The sequence below is a fragment of the Lates calcarifer genome, linkage group LG4 (genome assembly GCF_001640805.2).
Source record: "Lates calcarifer isolate ASB-BC8 linkage group LG4, TLL_Latcal_v3, whole genome shotgun sequence".
Taxonomy (NCBI): Eukaryota; Metazoa; Chordata; class Actinopteri; family Centropomidae; genus Lates; species Lates calcarifer.
In genome coordinates this window covers 2,412,078-2,430,173 of record NC_066836.1, presented here as the reverse complement: position 1 = coordinate 2,430,173, position 18,096 = coordinate 2,412,078, and the positions used below count along the sequence as shown (strand labels likewise).

The 18,096-nt window shown below is 40.9% G+C and overlaps 1 protein-coding gene across 5 annotated transcripts; it reads left to right on the top strand.

Moving 5' to 3' along the window:
• The first annotated feature begins 235 nt into the window (after nucleotides 1-235).
• On the top strand, nucleotides 236-16,344 carry LOC108884785 (WD repeat-containing protein 37). Of its 5 annotated transcripts, none has more exons than XM_051069786.1 (15): nucleotides 236-422; nucleotides 1,975-2,126; nucleotides 4,819-4,915; nucleotides 4,997-5,092; nucleotides 5,497-5,561; nucleotides 5,950-6,036; nucleotides 9,102-9,237; nucleotides 9,555-9,626; nucleotides 9,805-9,849; nucleotides 9,932-10,008; nucleotides 10,098-10,338; nucleotides 10,692-10,833; nucleotides 10,979-11,113; nucleotides 11,272-11,386; nucleotides 11,895-16,344. In XM_051069786.1, the coding sequence occupies exons 2-15, from the start codon at nucleotides 1,989-1,991 to the stop codon at nucleotides 12,024-12,026; spliced, it is 1,578 nt and encodes a 525-aa protein (XP_050925743.1). In that variant the 5' UTR covers nucleotides 236-422; nucleotides 1,975-1,988; the 3' UTR covers nucleotides 12,027-16,344. The 5 variants fall into 5 exon arrangements, with proteins under 5 accessions (XP_050925743.1, XP_050925742.1, XP_050925744.1 ...); XM_051069785.1 differs by having other exon boundaries at nucleotides 238-422; nucleotides 1,959-2,126; XM_051069787.1 differs by having other exon boundaries at nucleotides 239-422; nucleotides 1,959-2,126; nucleotides 10,101-10,338.
• The last annotated feature ends 1,752 nt before the right edge of the window (nucleotides 16,345-18,096 follow it).

Genomic DNA, 18,096 nt, shown 5'->3' with positions numbered 1-18,096 from the left:
TACATGTCATGATAAACTAAGCTTAAAAGTCTTAGATATTTTCAATTCGTTCATAATTTGAGGCCCCTGTGATATTTTTCATATGCCGAATTTCCTTGAAGAAGTCATTTATGTGTAAAATGTTTTTTAAGTTGATTGATATAAGTGCTACCATGTGATAATAACCGAGAAATCGAGAAACTGACGGAATTTGAACGGAGTGTGGTTCGAAGCTATACTTAGGCTTTTATTGCGAAAAGCCTCGGGCCGGAATTGGCTTCGTTATCTGTTTCTCACGTAGCGGAGCTCGTCAACTGTCAACAGGGATTCAGGACGAAACCAGCGCGTCTTTCTTTCTTTCTCCCACGTCGAAGAAAAATGTTAGAAAGGGCGACATTTTCCACAATAACCCGGAATAAAACCCCATACCTGTAGACTTTCCGGTAAGTTGTAGAATCTGTGTTTGGGCAGGTTGGAGCTGACATGTTTAGCCTATTAGCTTGGTAGCGCCAGCTAACGGAGGATAACGTTAGCTTCGCTTAGCTTAAAACAAGGCTAACATTGTCTGGACTTTCTGATGTTGACGCTCACTTTCAGGCAGCGGATTGTGCTCTGTGTTTATTTTCATTTTACTTATATTTCCTCCGAATTTATTCCAACACAATAACGGTTATTTTTTGTGTTAAAGAGGAACTAACTACCATGGTGACTGACAGCTAAAAAAAAAAATCAGTAAAAATAGACTAACGAATAGATAAAGCGCTGGTATCTTTCTTGCTATCAGGCTATCAAAGGTCAGAGAAAAACAGCAGCTTTATTTGCATGTTTAGAGTCCAGAGAGTTTCTTATGTCAGCTCAAGGGCAAATCTCATCCACTGGTTTCATATGTGACAGCTGGAGACAGGCTTATGTTGTCCTTACTGCGATATGAGCGCCCACAACAATGACTCTCATCCTGATAACACAGATTAGACTGTGTGTATGTTTTTTTTCAATGTGACATGTCAACCCAAAGATGAAGAACAGTTACTATTCATAAATCCACAGTAAAGCATCGTGACAAAGCTGAGCAGCTGCAGGCTTTTTGCAGTGTCAGAGGTGTTGAAATAATTATTTAACTGCAGCTACAATCTGATAAACAAGGTAGCTGCTTATATTAGCCCTGGATGATTTCTAAAATACAGTATTTAAAGTATTTTGATGACTCCAGAAGTCATTTAAAAAGAAAAAAAAGCCAACTTTTACTGCTTCCTCCTGTTTAAAATGTGAAATCTTGCTGTTTTTGTTTGTTTAATGATCATAAACTTAGTCAGAGCTTATACAGTGAATCAATTAGCTGAGTAATGTAAAGTCAGTGTAATCAAATACACCGGTTCCAGCCTCTCAGATGGGAATATTTGCTTATTTTCTGTTTGTAATCTGAATACTTTTGATTTTAGTCCAGTGGTCAGACAAAATAAGACTCTGGATAAAATGAGAAGAACTTTTTCTGCTTTATTTTTCTGCCACTTTATTGATAAATTGTGAAGATTCGTTTCTTTTTAAATGCCTGTTTTGTGATAAACATGAATTAGATTCAGTGATTTTTCTGCCCCATAACTAAACAGATAAGTGATCAGAAGCTGGTCGTCTGAGTATTGTAATAATTCATATTCTCCATGTTCAGCCTTAATCAGAGCATTTCCTTTTTCTCCAACGAAACACTGGCGTTTTCTGTTTTTAGAAATAGGAAGAAGAAGCTTCTGTTATCGCTGCACACTTCTCAGTTTCTGTCTCAGTAATCCCTCTTGTTTCACCTTAACGTACCCACTGAGGGTCTGTTTCACACATTCCCACGTGTCGGCCGCCAAATACAACCACCGCCAAGCACGGCGCTGTCTTCTTATGTTTCCCACCGAGCGTAGCTGACGAGTTAGAGACTCGCATCCAGGCCTCGACCCAGTTCTCCACCTTCTCTCCTGTGATTTTCACACTTCCAGACTGTGCCGTCATCAGGTTTGGACGGAGCGATGCCGGTGGAGAGCGGGAGCAGCGCCGCCGCCCGCCAGGCGAAGCAGAAGAGGAAGTCCCACAGCCTGTCCATCCGCAGGACCAACAGCACCGAGCAGGACCGATCTGGTCTGCAGAGAGACATGCTGGAGGGACAGGTGATCACTTGTTGATTTACATAAAACAAACAAAAACATTATTAAAAAATGTGTAGAAGTCACCACGCTGTGTTTGCAGCTGCTCCTCCCTCTGTCTGTCATCATTAGCCTGCTGTCCTGCTGCTGCTGTCAGCACCCGTGAGCTCTCTAGTTGTAAGCCCTAAGCCAATTAGGTTTTTAATGCACCGCGTTTAGAGGGACACAATGGTTTATATTGTTGCTGGCTTAACCGTGCCACAGGCCGCCTGATGTAAGGTTATTTGGTAAAACAGATGGATCCAGATCAGGATCAGACTTTCACACTTGGCTCAGGTGCACCGCTGGTTCCCTGAAACACTGAGTTAAGACGCAGCTGCAGTGCAAACTCATGTGGAATAAGGAAAGTTTCCATCATGTCTCTTTGCTCTGAGTTTAAGCTTTTACCTGCGAGCGTCTCTGTGAATCCTCAGCCGTAGATTTAACTCACAGCTTAAACTTTTTACCTTCACACCCTGATTACTCTCATCATCCTCTGACGTTATATATCTGTGGTCACAGGCTCAAACCTCAGTTTATATTCCCTCCACTCTTACTCACTCACTGTAAAGACAAACTGTACACAGCAGGAAAACCACTGGTTCCCCTGTTACACCTGTGGCAGGTAAATATCTTCTTTAATGAATATTTTAAATGCTGCTGTTCATCGTGAGTCTCTGTCTTGACGATTAGAGGAAGTTTCTGGACGACGTGCAAACGCGTGGCTTTTGGAATGAATGTAAATAGTTTATTATTCTGTGTGAGTGTGTGTGTTTGTGGTGAATAATGTTGCAGTCCTCTGTGAGAGGAGTTGTTCAGGCTGTGAGGAACAGTGTCGTATCTCTTCATGACTTTTTTGTTGTTGTTTTTTTTTTTTTACTCTGGTTCCTTTTGGTCCCAGTCCTCTGATAATCTGGAATCCCTCATGAGAATGGAGGTAAGTTTCAGGTGTTTGGCCGTCTGTGGTTCACGCAGTAGTGTAACTCCCCAGATAGATGTTAGACCCAGAGTTATAGCTGTGTGCGTCTGATTAGTGTTTAGAGGTGTTGACTTGTGACTAGTTCCTTTCCAGTCACTCCACAGTAGTGGAAGAGTAGACTTTTTATTCCCTGGTTAGTAAAATAAATCAGAGCTTGTTACCAGAGGTCACATGACTCACAGTTAGGCTGCTCATTGGTCAGTTTAGTAACCTGTTGTTTTGAGGTTTTAATGGTGAGAGACTGGAGATAACTTTCTGTAAGTCGGAAAATGAAACTCTCTGTTAGCTCCTCAAGCTAAAAAATATCAGTGTTCATCACACACATAAAGAGCTTTTATATGACTCACACATACTGTATTGATATTGTTTATTTCAGCAGATTGTTTAAAGGTTAAAGGGCTTTTTTTGGACCTTCTTCTGACCCAGAGCTCGGGACGTCTGACCCGGTGTTTCCTCTGATGTTGTGTCCCCACGTTTATTGACAGCTACTGAGATTTCCAGGAGACTATTTCCTGTTTTATTTTGGTTAAACACAAATGTTAAAGATTTATGTAAATTTAAGTTTGTGGAAGGCTCCAGTCAGCATCACCCTCTCTAGAGTTTTTGGAAGTGGGGAGTGAAACTTTGTCCGGATGGAGTGAATAAAAGAATCAAATAAGCAAATCTTCCATGTTTAATGTGTTTAATGTCCTTATAGGACCTTACAGCCCTGAACACCCCCCCTCCTGCTTCCCTTCCTCTCGTCCTCTCCTTTCTTTATTGTGCTCAAACCTTTTCTGCTGTGAATGCTAACGGCACGCTGCACTGATTTCCTTTAGAAGATAAAGCCTCTGGCAGCATAATGCAGCGTACACTGCACTCAGGTACAAAGAGGACTCTCTACACGCTGAGCAGTTTCATGATGATTGGACAAAAAAGGAGACATGGCCCACTTCCTGTTTGTGTCTCTGCTGCTGACTGTGACAGTACATGATGTGTTTGTGTTTTTAACTCAATCACCGACTTATATTCTCCTGTTTCTGTCCATCCTCTGAATGCACATGCTCACTTATTGTAAACTACACACTTTTAATTTAATTAACACACAGGAATTAATGTGTGTGTTTCAGCTTGTTGTAGCCAACAGAGCTAAAGTTTGAGGCCGTGTTTTTATGGCGCTGTCGTGTCCCCTGTGGCTCCGTAACCTTTTTACTGATTCTTTCCTTTTATAGATTCTTGTATTGATTCTTTCCTGTTTGAGTCTGAAGCATCGGTTCACTCTTATTTCCTTCCTCAAGGTTTTTTATTGTGTGATAAGAATCTGTTCTTCTGCTGTGCTGCAGTAATTCTGAATGGTAAACTCATGTGAGGGCTTGTCGTGTAGACTTGACTCTCATCTCCATTATATCTGAATTTACTGCGTAGTTATGTTTTATTTTAGACGCTCAGCTCATTTTTCTGACCTTAGTGAGTTCAATTTATTTAGCAAACTGCGACTTTTCTTTTTGGGATGAGGTGAAAGTCATGATGTTAATGTTGGTTTAAAGACCTAAAATAGAGCCTCAGAACTTTTATTTTCTTGGACCTCTAAGCATTCGCTGTGACTGCCAAAAGATTCACACTCCAGCTCTGCATTATTTCTTTTTTTCTTCCCCTCTCCTCGGCGATAATCCCACCTGCTTCCCTGTTGTTAAACGTCTCCCTCCTCTCTCCCTGCAGGACTCCAAACTGCCTCTGTCTCTGAGGAGCAATCTGCTGGACCTGTTCAGCCAGATCGAGAGGGAGTTTGAAAACCTCTACATAGAAAACCTCGAGCGTAAGTTGTCATGACGGCACAAAGTCGAGCTACTTCAACACACACTTTAACGCTTTAACACGTTACCTGTTTGACTGTCAGTACGCAGAGAAATCGAAACGCTGAACGATCGTTTGGCTGCAGAGGGACAGACGTTCGAAGGGGCGGATTTAGCCAAAGGAGCACTTAAAACTAAAGGTGAGTCACGCTCCACGTTCATCTGCATTTTGATTTGAAGTTGATTATTTTAAAGCAACATTATGCTTGTAACAGGGAGAATGGAGCCTCTGAACACCTGTTGTTTCTCTGTTTAACTGAGTGATAGTCAGCAGCTTCAGACCCAGAGAGTTCAGAGTGAAGCTGAACTGTAGATCAGTTAAAAACCAGCGTTCATCTCTGAGATCCAGGAAACAGTTTGGTGGTTTGTTACAGAGACAGCACTTCCCGTTAAGTGATTGGTAGACTTTTTTGTGGCTGCAGGGGGCGCTGCTGCTCAGCAAAGTTACATTATGTTGCTTTAAATATCCTGTATATGGTATTTGAAGTGCTTTCTGTGTGTTAATGCTTCGTCATCAGTATAAATTACTTTGTTTAATTCACAGCGAGTCACAGCACAAGTCAGCTGTCACAAAAACTGAAGACGACCTACAAGGCTTCCACGAGCAAGGTAAACACTTTATTTTGTACCAGAGGAAAGAAGGTGTGTTGTTGGAAGTGTGTTTACGTAAACATTCAGTTTCCAGTTTATTAGGTACACCTAGTCCTGCAGTAAATCCTGCCTGTGTTGATTCACATTTCTGAGATGTTTGTGTTAATCTGTGTTGCATTACACAGAGAGGTGTTTCCTCTGCTGATATAAACAGGGGTGGACAAAATAATAGAAACACCTGTCAGTGCAATGCAGCACAAAAAACATTGATTTACTGAAGTGACTTTTGTTTAGACACAAGAATTTGAGGAGGATGAACAGTTTTCTAGCTCGTCACTGTAAGATGACTTGACTTTTTGAATGTTTAAGAGAAGAACTGCTGTCTCTTTCACCTTTCTGCTCGTAGCCGCGTTCAAATTCTTGCCATGCCAGAGTAGGTGGATCCCGCAACTTCAGCGTAACCAGCTGGGAGTTGTGGGGTGGAGACTCATGGGTAACTTGTTGATTTCTCCCCCTTGTGTGCCAATATGCATGAACAGCCCAGCCAGGGGGTCGACACTCCCTCCCCAAGAGACTTGGTCATTCAAATGTAGGAGCTTAAGCTTTTTAAATCGTTTTTTTTGTGTGGGATAAAACACGACCTCGTTATCTCACTAACAGGCTTTTTCAGTTGCATCTCTTTTAGTTTTGATTCAGCTACTTGTTGGCTTTCACATAATGGTACACTCAGGAGACATCTTTAACACGAAGCAGCTTTTTTTGTGCCTCGATTAATAAAACACTCAAGGTGGAGGAGCGTTTGTCGGCCACTTTAGATCATCGCTCAGTTACAGCAGAGTGTGTGGTCTGCTGATATCAGACATTATATCAGATTTAGCTTCTTTTTTAGCCTTTGAAGATAAATTAGCTGTTAGATTTGAGCCTGTGACACTTCATTTAGTTTTTAGTTTTGGTTTTATTCGCTCGGTTCCTGAGATACAGTCCAGACTGTAAGTATTTTTTCTTCTTCAGGCTCTGAGCTTCAGCACATTCAATTTGAAATAAAATAATAAACACTACATTAAAGTGCCCAGTCTCAGCTTTAATGTGAGTACACCAAAGGAGAGCACAGGTGGAAGACTTCAGGCAGGCAAAGGATTTTCCACAAAATATTAAATGTGGTGATTTTGTTTGACTTGATACAACGCCCTCAGTATCTGTTATTTTATTTTATATTGAATCTGCCTTCTCGCCCACTGTGTTCCTCCGAGGATTGTCGTCTTTACGTTACCATCTCGGTCCAGACCTGGTTCTGGTTTGTGGTTCCCTGATGGTGGAACCAGCTCGTAAATACTATCAGAGCAGGAGCAGAACTTTTAACACCCTGGTACATTAACTTATTCAACAGATTTACTCCTTAGTTCTTACTTCACGGTCTCATACTGCACTGACGCTTTAGTGTTTTCCCATAAAAGTCAAAAGAGTAACTGTAAATAAAGTGTAATCAGATTACTTACAGTCTGGACTGTCTCTCTGACGTGTCTCTGGGATTTAGACTAACTGTTGCCAGATGTTTGAAGCTGGTAGCAGTGTATAATCAGTACCAGTATTTCTACACTCAAGCCTAAAACACTGACTTCATGTTTGTTGATTACATTATAATCTGTGAATAAATAAAATAATGTCATCTTCGATGTAGTTAACGTAAACTTCTACATAAAGCTTCTGTGGTTTTTCAATCATCACGTGTAAAGTCTTATATTAACATTGTATATTTGAGAATTATACATAAAGCTGACATTATTTCATTTATTCACACTGACTCGACATGATGGGAAAACAGAATAAAATTGAAAGTGTGTGGTAAAATTACAAAGATAATTAGAACTTAATTAAAATACATAAAGTCTGTGTTTTAGACTTTTTTTTTGAGTGCACAGAAAATCAGTGCTAATTTTTCCAGTAGCTTCTGTAACTAATTTTGTTGTTTTCTCAAATATTTGTTTGAAAATCCACCATGTTAACGGATTTACTGTAGAACTGGTTGTAAAACAAGTGAAATCTTGGTCAGCAGACTGCACACTGAAGCTACAGACTGTAGAGCATTAACCGCTGGGTGCGTTAGATTCACTGTCGTTTCCTTAAACATCTCCCAGTCCCTGTTGCTTCTCTGTTCAATGTAACACGTTGCATCTGTGCTACATTTGAACAAGTCCTGGATTCATCTTCATTTCCAGTGCAGCAGGAGACGCACAACAAATCAGCTTTTGACTCACGTTATCACGCTGGCTGTAACTTGAAATAGAAATGATCTACAGTAGAATAGATAGATGAGAATCTGCTGTGCTGCTTCCTAACAACCACCAACCACCGGATCCCACAACGCTCAGCTCTGGTACTTTTCATCATATCTTTTTATTTGATTATAACTTATTGATTTAATATTTTTATCTTTTTTTTAACAGATAAAAACTGAACAAAATGCTCTTTTGTCTGTTTAGCCTGAGATTTATTTCCCAGTTGAATGACGCCGTCCTCTGCGCTCTCCTGCTTCCTTTTTCAGTTGGAACTTATTTAGTGGTCTGTGTCCAAAACGAACCAAGAGTCCAGTTTGTATCATCCCAATCTTTAATGTAAACACCTCGACCAAACCTTGATACGACTGATAATAATAATTACTGTTTGGTTTTTTAATTTTTTAATCTGTCTCACCATTACTGAATATTTTTTGCACCTTCTTCCTCCTCTAGATTTTCTTTCTTTCTTGCGTTTTTTTGTGCATTTACAGTAATCCTGGTTTGATAAATGCAGCGTACAGTACTGATACTTTAATGTGTCTGCATCGTGTTGATACCAGATCTGGGTTGATGGTGTTTGTTTTTAAAGCATCGGATCGGTGGCGTTCGCGACGACTCCACCTCTGTCACACGCTCACATGAGCTTAAAACAAAAACACCAGTAAAGATATTTTTTAAAAAACCTCTTGAACCCAGGACTGATATGAATAACGCTGTCGTCAACCAAAGCTTCTTAGCACCCGGCATACTACAAGGACCCTGCTGAGCAGCTCCTCAGTGACCCTCAGTTCTGCTGACCTGCTTCCTCCTTCCGTCAGACCAGGGTTCCTACACTGGAAAACCTAAAAAAGCCTAAAAACCGAAATGGAAAAATTAAATTGGATCATTTCCAGGCTTTAAAAGTGTCTAAAGCTAAATCTGGCGCACCAGAGTTCCCTAAAAAATGTCAACGTCAATTGATTTAATGGATTTTCGTTGACATGTAGCATGTTTTAATGACCACTAATGTTGGGTCTTAACTCTCCAAAGTCCTGATTTTCAGTCCTCAGTTTTACCAAGAAATTGACATTTAAGTGAGTGTCTTTGAACGGTTCTCAGTCGTCCAGGTCATGGTCGTCCTAAGTGCTAAAGTTGGGTTATCTCATACCAACATCACAAACCGATGTAGCGGAGGCCATTTTGAGAGGTACACTGTGTAGGAACCCTGGCAGAGATGCAGCTGTGACTCTTCAGGTGTCGTGTTGTGTTTAGTGTTCTAACTTGAGTTTGGTGTCGGTGTCAGATCGTGTCCAGTTTCAAAGCGACCACGTCCAGAGCCGTGTGCCAGCTGGTCAGGGAGTATGTCGGCCACAGAGACGGGATCTGGGACCTCAGCGTCACCAGGACGCAGCCCGTGGTGCTGGGTACTGCATCTGCAGGTATTTGTTTGTTTGTCTTTTCCTGTCTCCAAACATCATCTTATAAATCTGTTATTTAACACGTGTCTGCTGCAGGATGATACACGTCTTTTCCTCTTCTTTAATTTGACGCCACTGGTCTCAGTTTCCTCCCTCTGTCTCTTTCTGCTTTCGCACGGTCAAATCTAAAAGTCTTATTTTTTATTGGACAGCTTTATTTCATGCTAGATTTAACCACAGAAAGTTTGCTTTATATAAAAACAATGACAAATGAATATGTGTCATTGAAATTGAAATTGCTTTAAGTTTTTCCTTCTTCTTTTACATCTGTAATGCAGACCACACTGCGATGCTGTGGAGCATTGAAACTGGAAAGTGCCTCCTCAAATATACGGGCCATCAAGGTTCAGGTAAAGTTATAGATGCACAGTAAATTAATGACAGTGATCGTGTGCAACAGAGCTCCTCAGCTTCAAATCCAAAGTGGGGGAGCGTAAGGAAATTTTCTTTCTTTTGAAGTTTGAAAAGTGAATCAGAAAGTCAAAGGTACATGACGTGTATTTATTACACGTTTCTCTGTCTCTGCAGTCAACTCCATCAAGTTCCACCCCACTGAACAGATGGCTCTAACAGGTAAAGCTGAAACAAAGAGAGTAATCTTAGTTTTGTGATGTTATGTCAGTTTGCTGTTAGTTTCAGTCTCTCTCCTCCTCAGCCTCTGGAGACCAGACAGCTCACATCTGGAGATACATGGTGCAGCTGCCGACTCCACAGCCTGTCGCTGATATGAGTGTAAGCACCAGCAGCATCAACAGCAGCACAGCCTCTTTGTTTTTATCTGTTATTGTGCTCCTGACTGAGCCTCTGGCGTCTGTCCTCAGCAGCAGACGCCCTGCGAAGACGACGTGGACTTCTCAGACAAAGACGAGGCCGACGGCGAAGTCGAGGGTCCGAACGACTGTCCCTCCGTCCGCGTGGCGACCACGACCCTGCGCAGCCATCAGGGTGTGGTGATCGCCGCCGATTGGCTGGTGGGGGGCAAACAGGTGGTGACGGCGTCCTGGGATCGAGCCGCCAACCTGTACGACGTGGAGACCTCAGAGCTGGTCCACTCACTGACTGGTACCACACTAACACTGAAGAAAAAATGAACCTAAAACTGAATTATTGTGTTGTCTTAGAATGAGCCTTTTACTTCTACATAGGAGCAGGTCCTCTTCCACGGAGGCTGCCATGTTCCTATGGTAGCCCTGAACGGACAAACTGAACCAAACTGTGGCTCTCTATGAGATGTTGTTACGTTGATGTTGTCATTTAGAAATGAGATTGCGTAGATCTCTGAATCGAGCTGAGAATCACGATTGCGATTTTAATACAGTTAGTAATTCAGCCCTACTTCGGGTGTTGAATGCTACATAATGAGATTTTTCTGTGTGTGTGTGTGTGTGTGTGTGTGTGTGTGTGTGTGTTTTCAGGCCACGACCAGGAGCTGACCCACTGCTGCACACACCCCACCCAGCGTCTGGTGGTCACCTCGTCCAGAGACACCACCTTCAGACTGTGGGACTTCAGAGACCCGTCCATCCACTCTGTCAACGTGTTCCAGGGACACACTGAGTCAGTCACACACACACACACACTTACAATCCAACAATCATAAGACATTGTTTGTAGTCGCTGTTAGTCTTAATATTCATGTGTCCAGGTCTCTGTCCTCCGTCCGTTCTCTTCAGCGTCAACCTGTTTTCTCATCCTTTCTCAGACCGGTGACGTCCGCCGTGTTCACGGTGGGAGACAACGTGGTTTCTGGGAGCGACGATCGAACCGTCAAAGTGTGGGACCTGAAGAACATGCGGTCGCCCATAGCAACCATCCGCACAGACTCGGCCGTCAACAGGTGTGTGATACGCAAACGCTCGGCGGAGAACGAGTACACGGTTAATCTGGTGACAAGATACGTTAAAGTAAAACAACGTCAATGCCAGACACAAAGGTGGCGTCTTCGGTTGTTTTGTTTTGACCCGCCTGACATCCTACCTGTGTTCTTGTGTTCAGGATCAGCGTGTCGGTGAACCAGAAGATCATCGCCCTTCCTCACGACAATCGGCAGGTCCGGCTGTTCGACATGTCCGGGGTGCGACTGGCTCGACTCCCGCGGAGCAACCGGCAGGTCAGTCAGCGAAGGAGGAGGAGGAGGAGGAGGAGGAGGAGCCTCTGACTCTTTACATGTAGAAAGATTTCACTCTCCAACATCTGGAACAAACACAGTCTCCTGGCTGGATATCAGAGATGAACACTGGTTTTTAATGACTTCTTAGTCTTTGTAACTGATCTACAGTTCAGCTACAGCTACACAGAGCAACAACAGGTGTTCAGGGAGCAGAGTGGGAATGTCAGTGAACCATCAGAATGATTCTCAAGTGGATATTTTAAGGTAAAATAGTTGCAGAATGTTGCTTTAATAGGCTTTAATTGGCTTTAATTGGCTGTCCATCATGCTGACAACTTTCTTTTAAAGCTTGTGAGGCTCTGAATGTCTCTGTCTACTCGTTGTGCCAGAGGACTGATTTTTAATTTAATGTTTTAAAGATGAGACATTGTGGCTCCCTGATGTTGTTGTTTGTCACCTCGCATGTCCTCGTCCTCCGTGTTGATAACTGTTGTGTGTCGTGGTTCAGGGTCACCGGCGCATGGTGTGCTGCTCCGCCTGGTGTGAAGACAACACCTCCTGCAACCTGTTCACCTGCGGCTTCGACCGGCAGGCGATCGGCTGGAACATCAACATCCCCGCCCTGCTGCAGGAGAAATGACCTCCACCTCCTCCTCCTCGTCCTACTGTAACCGTACAGTGATACTCCACCCACAGTGTCAAACACCATCACCTGTTGGCTTTAAAGGCGGCTGTAAAAGCTCTTTTAACAGCCGTCTTTGGAGCCTACAGGAGGTTAATGTTCGATACCTGAAGCTCCCTGAGGAGACAGGACGGGAACAGAAGCTCGGTCACTCTCTCTAAATCACCGCCACCAAGAGATACACAACACGTCACAAAAAATAAACACACCTGTGTAACACTGATGGAAAAAAAGCACAGAGACGAAACACCGGAACGTCTCGTTTGTTGAAAACTAAAAAGCAGAACACACATTTTGCTGATGCTGAAGAGTTAGATAGAAGTGAGGTGCTGCTCATATCTGCTTGACGCTGATTTAAGCTAAAACACAGCGAATCTAATCTTCAAGTTTGGACAAACATAAAGCAAAAATCCACTAGTTTTATGTAATTAGTTTTAGTGCATTTCAGAAGTTAATCTGCGTTATTTTACCTCCTGCTTTACTGAAAGTTCTGTGACTGCTGCTGGTCCGAACCAAACCTGACTGGTTCCTTCGTTGTATTCTAGTCTTTTATTTTTTAGTCCCTGATCAGCAGATTTCTTTAAGTATGTTTGCTAAAATGGCAGCTCAAAAAAAAGTTCTCGCTCTGGTGCTGTGCTGTGATGCTGATCTTTTGAGTCTCAAACTTAAAACATACAGATCTAGCTCAGCTGGTTTTTCTTTCTCGCAGCTTGGTTCTGTTCAGCATCCAGACGTCTCTTTTGCACCTTCTTAAAATGATACCGATAGCTGTTACAGTTGTTCTTCTCGTCGCTCTTTTAGGAAAAAAATATAGTAGAACTGCCTTTGCAGTTTTTGTACACAGGCAGATTGAAGAGAGCAGCTTAATGCTGGTGAGTGTTGGCTGTTTGATTGTTTGGCACATAACCCAAAGGGGATTTCATGGTCCTGCTCTGAAAAAAAAAAAAACAAAAAACAAAAATCAAAGCAGCTGATAGCAGAACTGAAATTGTCTGGTTGAAATGTTTTGATTCTGTCGGTTTATAAACGCATCGCTCACACGCGTCGACTCCCTTTACATGATCACAGTGTTGACGTCTGTAAACTGTGAAGCCATGAACCAGCTGTTTGTTTACTAGACAAAAGAAAAAACACAGTCAGCTCCCCGGCCTGTTGACCGTAGATAAATGCTTTGTGCCATCTAAGATTCCTGTGGAAGGTGACTCCAGTGTTTCTGTAGCTGCTCTGAAATCTTTAGTCTCTGAGGAAAACTACCTGTGACATACCTTTCATACCTTGTTACTGTTTTAACTTTGCAGGACTAATTAGCAGCCTTTTACAACTGCAGGTATAAAGAAACCTTTTCAGACTTCTCCTGCAGTTTGTCTAAATTAAGTTCCTGGTCTGAAGAAGTTCCTGTGTCAGGTGTAGTATTTCCAGGTGGTCCAGAGAGCACAGCAGGGGTGCAGTTTGCTGATGAGACAGAGAAGCAAACACAAAAGAAAATGAGTAGCGGTTCAATCAATACTGAGACCAGGGTTGGAAATCCTCTGTTGATTGACGAGAAGATGATTTAGTCGACCGGTCTAAAAAAGTTCAAGATAAACAGATGAAGAGAGCAAGCAAGTGAATAAGAGAAAACTTTATTTGCTAATTGTTTTAATGCATTTCTACGCTGAAATGAAAATAATCATAAACACTGAGCTGCTGCTACTGCTAATGTCACAGGTGCAGAAAACCGTAAAGTTTAAAAGGGATGTTTAGCTCCTCAGTTTAGTTTCTGATGCTCCTTAGTTCCTGGGACTGTGCTGCCCTAAAATAGGTTTTTAGAGAGTTTGATCGATTGGTCACTTTATGCAGTATTTAATGAGATATTAACCATAATAATCTCCACGTCTTAGATATTAATCCATTAGCATAAATCAGCTCAATTAAAACGGGCGGTGAGAATAATTCTAAAAGGGTCTAAATGAGAAGCTGCAGCTGCTGCTTGTGAATTTTAATAACTTGTTAAATAGTTTTTAAAGTCTATAATCTTGCACTTTAAATAAAGGTTTTAAGTGAAATGTTTCTTTACACAAGAAGTGAGCGTGAGTAGACGGCTCGTTTTTCCTGATGGAGGAAAATATTAGTTTTTTATCATCACACTCTTGGTCTAAAGTGACCACTGGACCAAACTCTCACCAGGTAGAGTCCTGCTAAAGTATGAGAAAGTATTGTGGAGTGATTTTTAGAAGAGAGTAAATTGGTCTGCTGTGTTCTGTGTACATGATGCACAGAAAATAACTCACTTTGTTGTGTAATTAAGTCTGATTTCAGTCGACCAAAAAAAGGGATTAATACATAACCAGCGTCACATTTGATTTATAGGAGCTGACGATGAAACATTTGCTCTGATACTGATGTTGTATAAATACTTGACATGATTGTAAAAAAAAAAAAAAAAACATTTTTTCCTAGTTCATCGCAAAGCCCTTTAGTCATTAGTGTTGAAACACTGTTGTGGGGTTCCTGTCAGTGTCATATTTGTTATGGTACTTTAAAAACAAGTCAAATCTGAGGAGTTGTCGTGATGCGTTCGCTTTCACCTGCTTTGCTTTCCCACTGCCACGATAAAAACACTCAGCCAAAGCTGTATTCAAGTGAATAGGAGAGGCTGTAAATGATATATATATGTGTGTGTGTGTGTGTGTGTGAGATTATTTCACTACGTTACCTGAACAAAGTCGGTGTGTGTGTGTGTGTGGTGATACAACTTGATGTCTAAACAAAAAACGTGTTTAATGTAATAACGGGCGGTTCAGAGTTTTCGACTGCAGCCGTCGTTCTGCTGTCGTACGTTAACGTAACGCAACACGATGAACAAGCACAGTTCACGTCAAACTGATTGTCTCTTTGTGAGCCCTAGCTTTAGATTTGTGGAGCGTATTTGCTGATAACATAACTGTTCAACAGTCAAACAAGCACATTGATATGACAAACATTTTCTCTCTCTTCGGTGGGTAAAAAACACATTTTTTTAGTGGGCACCCACAGTTTCAGTGTATTTTGATTTGGTAACACTTAACAGCTGCCTTTTGTAAACCTATCAGTGTATTTCTAACGAGAAAAGCCTCAGAAATACCACGTTTGTCGAGATAAATGTGATTTCAGCAGGTGTAAAAACCAAATAAGTGGAGATTTTAAGTTAACTAAAGTGATTACAGAACTCGTCAAAAGGCAAATGTGAAGTGTTAACCTCTTCTGACTTTAAAACCATAACATTTGTATCATATAAATTGTAATATATGAAAGAAAGCGGCCGGTTTGGCTGCACCGTGTATTTCAGCTGCAGCAGTTTTAATTAGCTTTTATAACTTGACGACATGAGCCTGCATTTCATTATTTTTTATTTTGTGTAAAGCCGTTTTATTGCTTCATGATCGATGATGTCGGTTTATTTGTAAAGCAGTTCATTTGGTCATTTATACCAGGGATGGTGAAAGTAAATGTTGATATTTGTGTGGTTAATTATCATTTTACCTGATAAAAATTATCATCTTTCAGCTCCAGACTGAATTTTCCTAAAATAATTTAAAAGTATTTTACACTATGTTTCAAAATTATCTTTTTTGAAAGTAGTAGTTGTTCATTTTAGTTTTTTAAGGTGTGAATTTTGATCAATTATTCACCTTTTTGCTCTGACTACCTGCTAAAATTCCTGAAATGGTCATTGGTTTTATTTTCTCTTTTTAAAAAGGTGCAGTGAGCAATATTTAAAACAATATTAGCACAAATGCGAGCAGATCATCCTTGGTTTAAATGATAAAACATTTTATTTGTGTGAAGAAAATTAAAAGCCGTGTGTTTGTTTGTGTGAGCGTGTGAATGTTTGACTTGTAGTTTATCCAGTATTGTTTTATTTCCTTACAATTTAAGCAAGTTTCACTGCACTCGACTGCATTTTCTACCAACACTGAGCCACGTTCATAATTCACCAGATTTAACTGAATGTTCAGTCACTTTTCACTTTCTCAATCACAATGAAACCGGATCACGTGATCGCTAAACATCGGCTATCTCAAAATCTGCCGTCTTGTAAAACTGTGGCTCCTCAGTGTTTAACAGTGTTATGTGTGATCGAAGTTGTTGACGTAGAACAACAAACACCACAGCTAAGTTCTCAGAAAAACAAACCAAAAAAAAGAAAATGAAAACCTGTTGGATCGACTTGACCACGGTTTTGTGGATTATAGCTGTGTACTGAGGAACAAGCATCTGCTTGTGAAATCAAAATAAACCATTTGTGCTGTTTGAACGTTTTCTACTTGAGTGGTTTTTATCTTGTGATATTCTAGTCTGTCTATAAGCAGTTGTGTTTTTGGACATTTAACAGACTCCTCTTATTAAATATACTCTATAAAGTCTTCTGTATTTGTGTGAATAAAGTAATTCTGAAGGTGAAACACACACACAAACTAAGACAAATAAGTTAATTTATTTGCAGTGATAAAAATAGTCATGACCAATATAAACTACTTACATTCTGCATACCCTAATAATAAAACTTTGTCATTCAACACCGGTGGCTTTCACATACATCACTGCATTTCTTACCTCAGGAAACTTTTACAGAAATGAAACACCAAGAGACAGAGGCTACAGAAATTAAACACAGTCTCTAAAATAACAGCCTTTGGGATATTTGTAATTAAACTGATACTTTAAAGAAACAAAGGAAAGGCAGACAACAAACCTAAACTTCAAACATGTTTCTTTCTTCAGTAAAATCTGGACTCCACATCTTGTAATGCTCACAATCTTCCTCTAGGTGGCGGCGTGTCTTCACCCTCATGAGCCCTGTAAACACCAGGACTGTACAACACTGTTCGAGATGCACCAGGGTGGAAAAACTTAACACATTTAACAAAACTGAACAGGTAAGCAACACAGTTACATTAAAATACATTACTGAAATGACAGAACATAGATTTTCTCAAAGAAAATAAACACAAAAAACATTAAAGTAACATTAAAATGTGACTTTTGGTTCAGTCGTGAGGGAAACCAAGAAGTGATGTTACAAATAAAACAGATTTTACTTTGCAGTCATCAGGAATGTTGATATTAATCCCATTATAGAGGCGATGAATCTGCTCACACAGTCACATTGTGGGACTCCCTCAAGGTAAACCATTCAGTGTTAGGATTAAGACTTGGCTTTTGGTTTAGAGTCTGGGTTGGGGTTTGGGTTAAGGTTAGAATAAGTCACCAGAGTGTTGTGTCCTCCTATGTAACAAAAACTTGTTTTGAATGTGTGTGTGTGTGTGCACTGTACTGTTTGAGAGGACCATTACAAGCTGTAAGGACATTCTGGCCTGTCCTCACTTCTACAAAGGGCCAGTACAGAATTGAGACTAGGTTTAAGAGTTAAGGACTTGGCTTTATGTCAGTGAGGGGTCTTCACAAGTACATAAACACAAGATAAAATTGGACGTCCAGCAATTATCTTTGGGTATTTAATACAAAAACAACCCAAGACCCTTCATTTATATTAGTTACAACAAATTAGGAGTATATCTTCATATCATCGTATCAAAAAGAAAAGACATTGAGGCATCGTTAGCCCGACAGTTAGCCTTGTAGTCACACCAGACTGTTTGACATTATGCCTTATTTAGCTTTTATTTAGCTAACCAGACAGTGTAGGCTAAAGTTAGCTGCATTGATTATTTTGAGCTAATCTGAATGTTTGCAGCCATTGTGCCACCATTTTGTTGTAGTTGTTTAGCGATATCATAGCGCTATAAATTCCTGATATCTGATGAAGTAATTTGGATTTTGACTTAAGTGCCATTTACGCATCCAGCTCTAAACTGTGCAGTTGTTTCTTTGCAAGGTTTCAAGTTAAACGTTACTCAAACACTTTATATTGCTTATTAACTTAAAGAAAATATCTTCAGTGTTACTTCAGTGAGCTAGGAAGCTAGCTAAGTGATTACAGCGACGTGGTTGTCAAGTTTTAAGCTGGTTGTAAAAGCTAGCATTAGCTTCCAGAGCTGATCGTTAG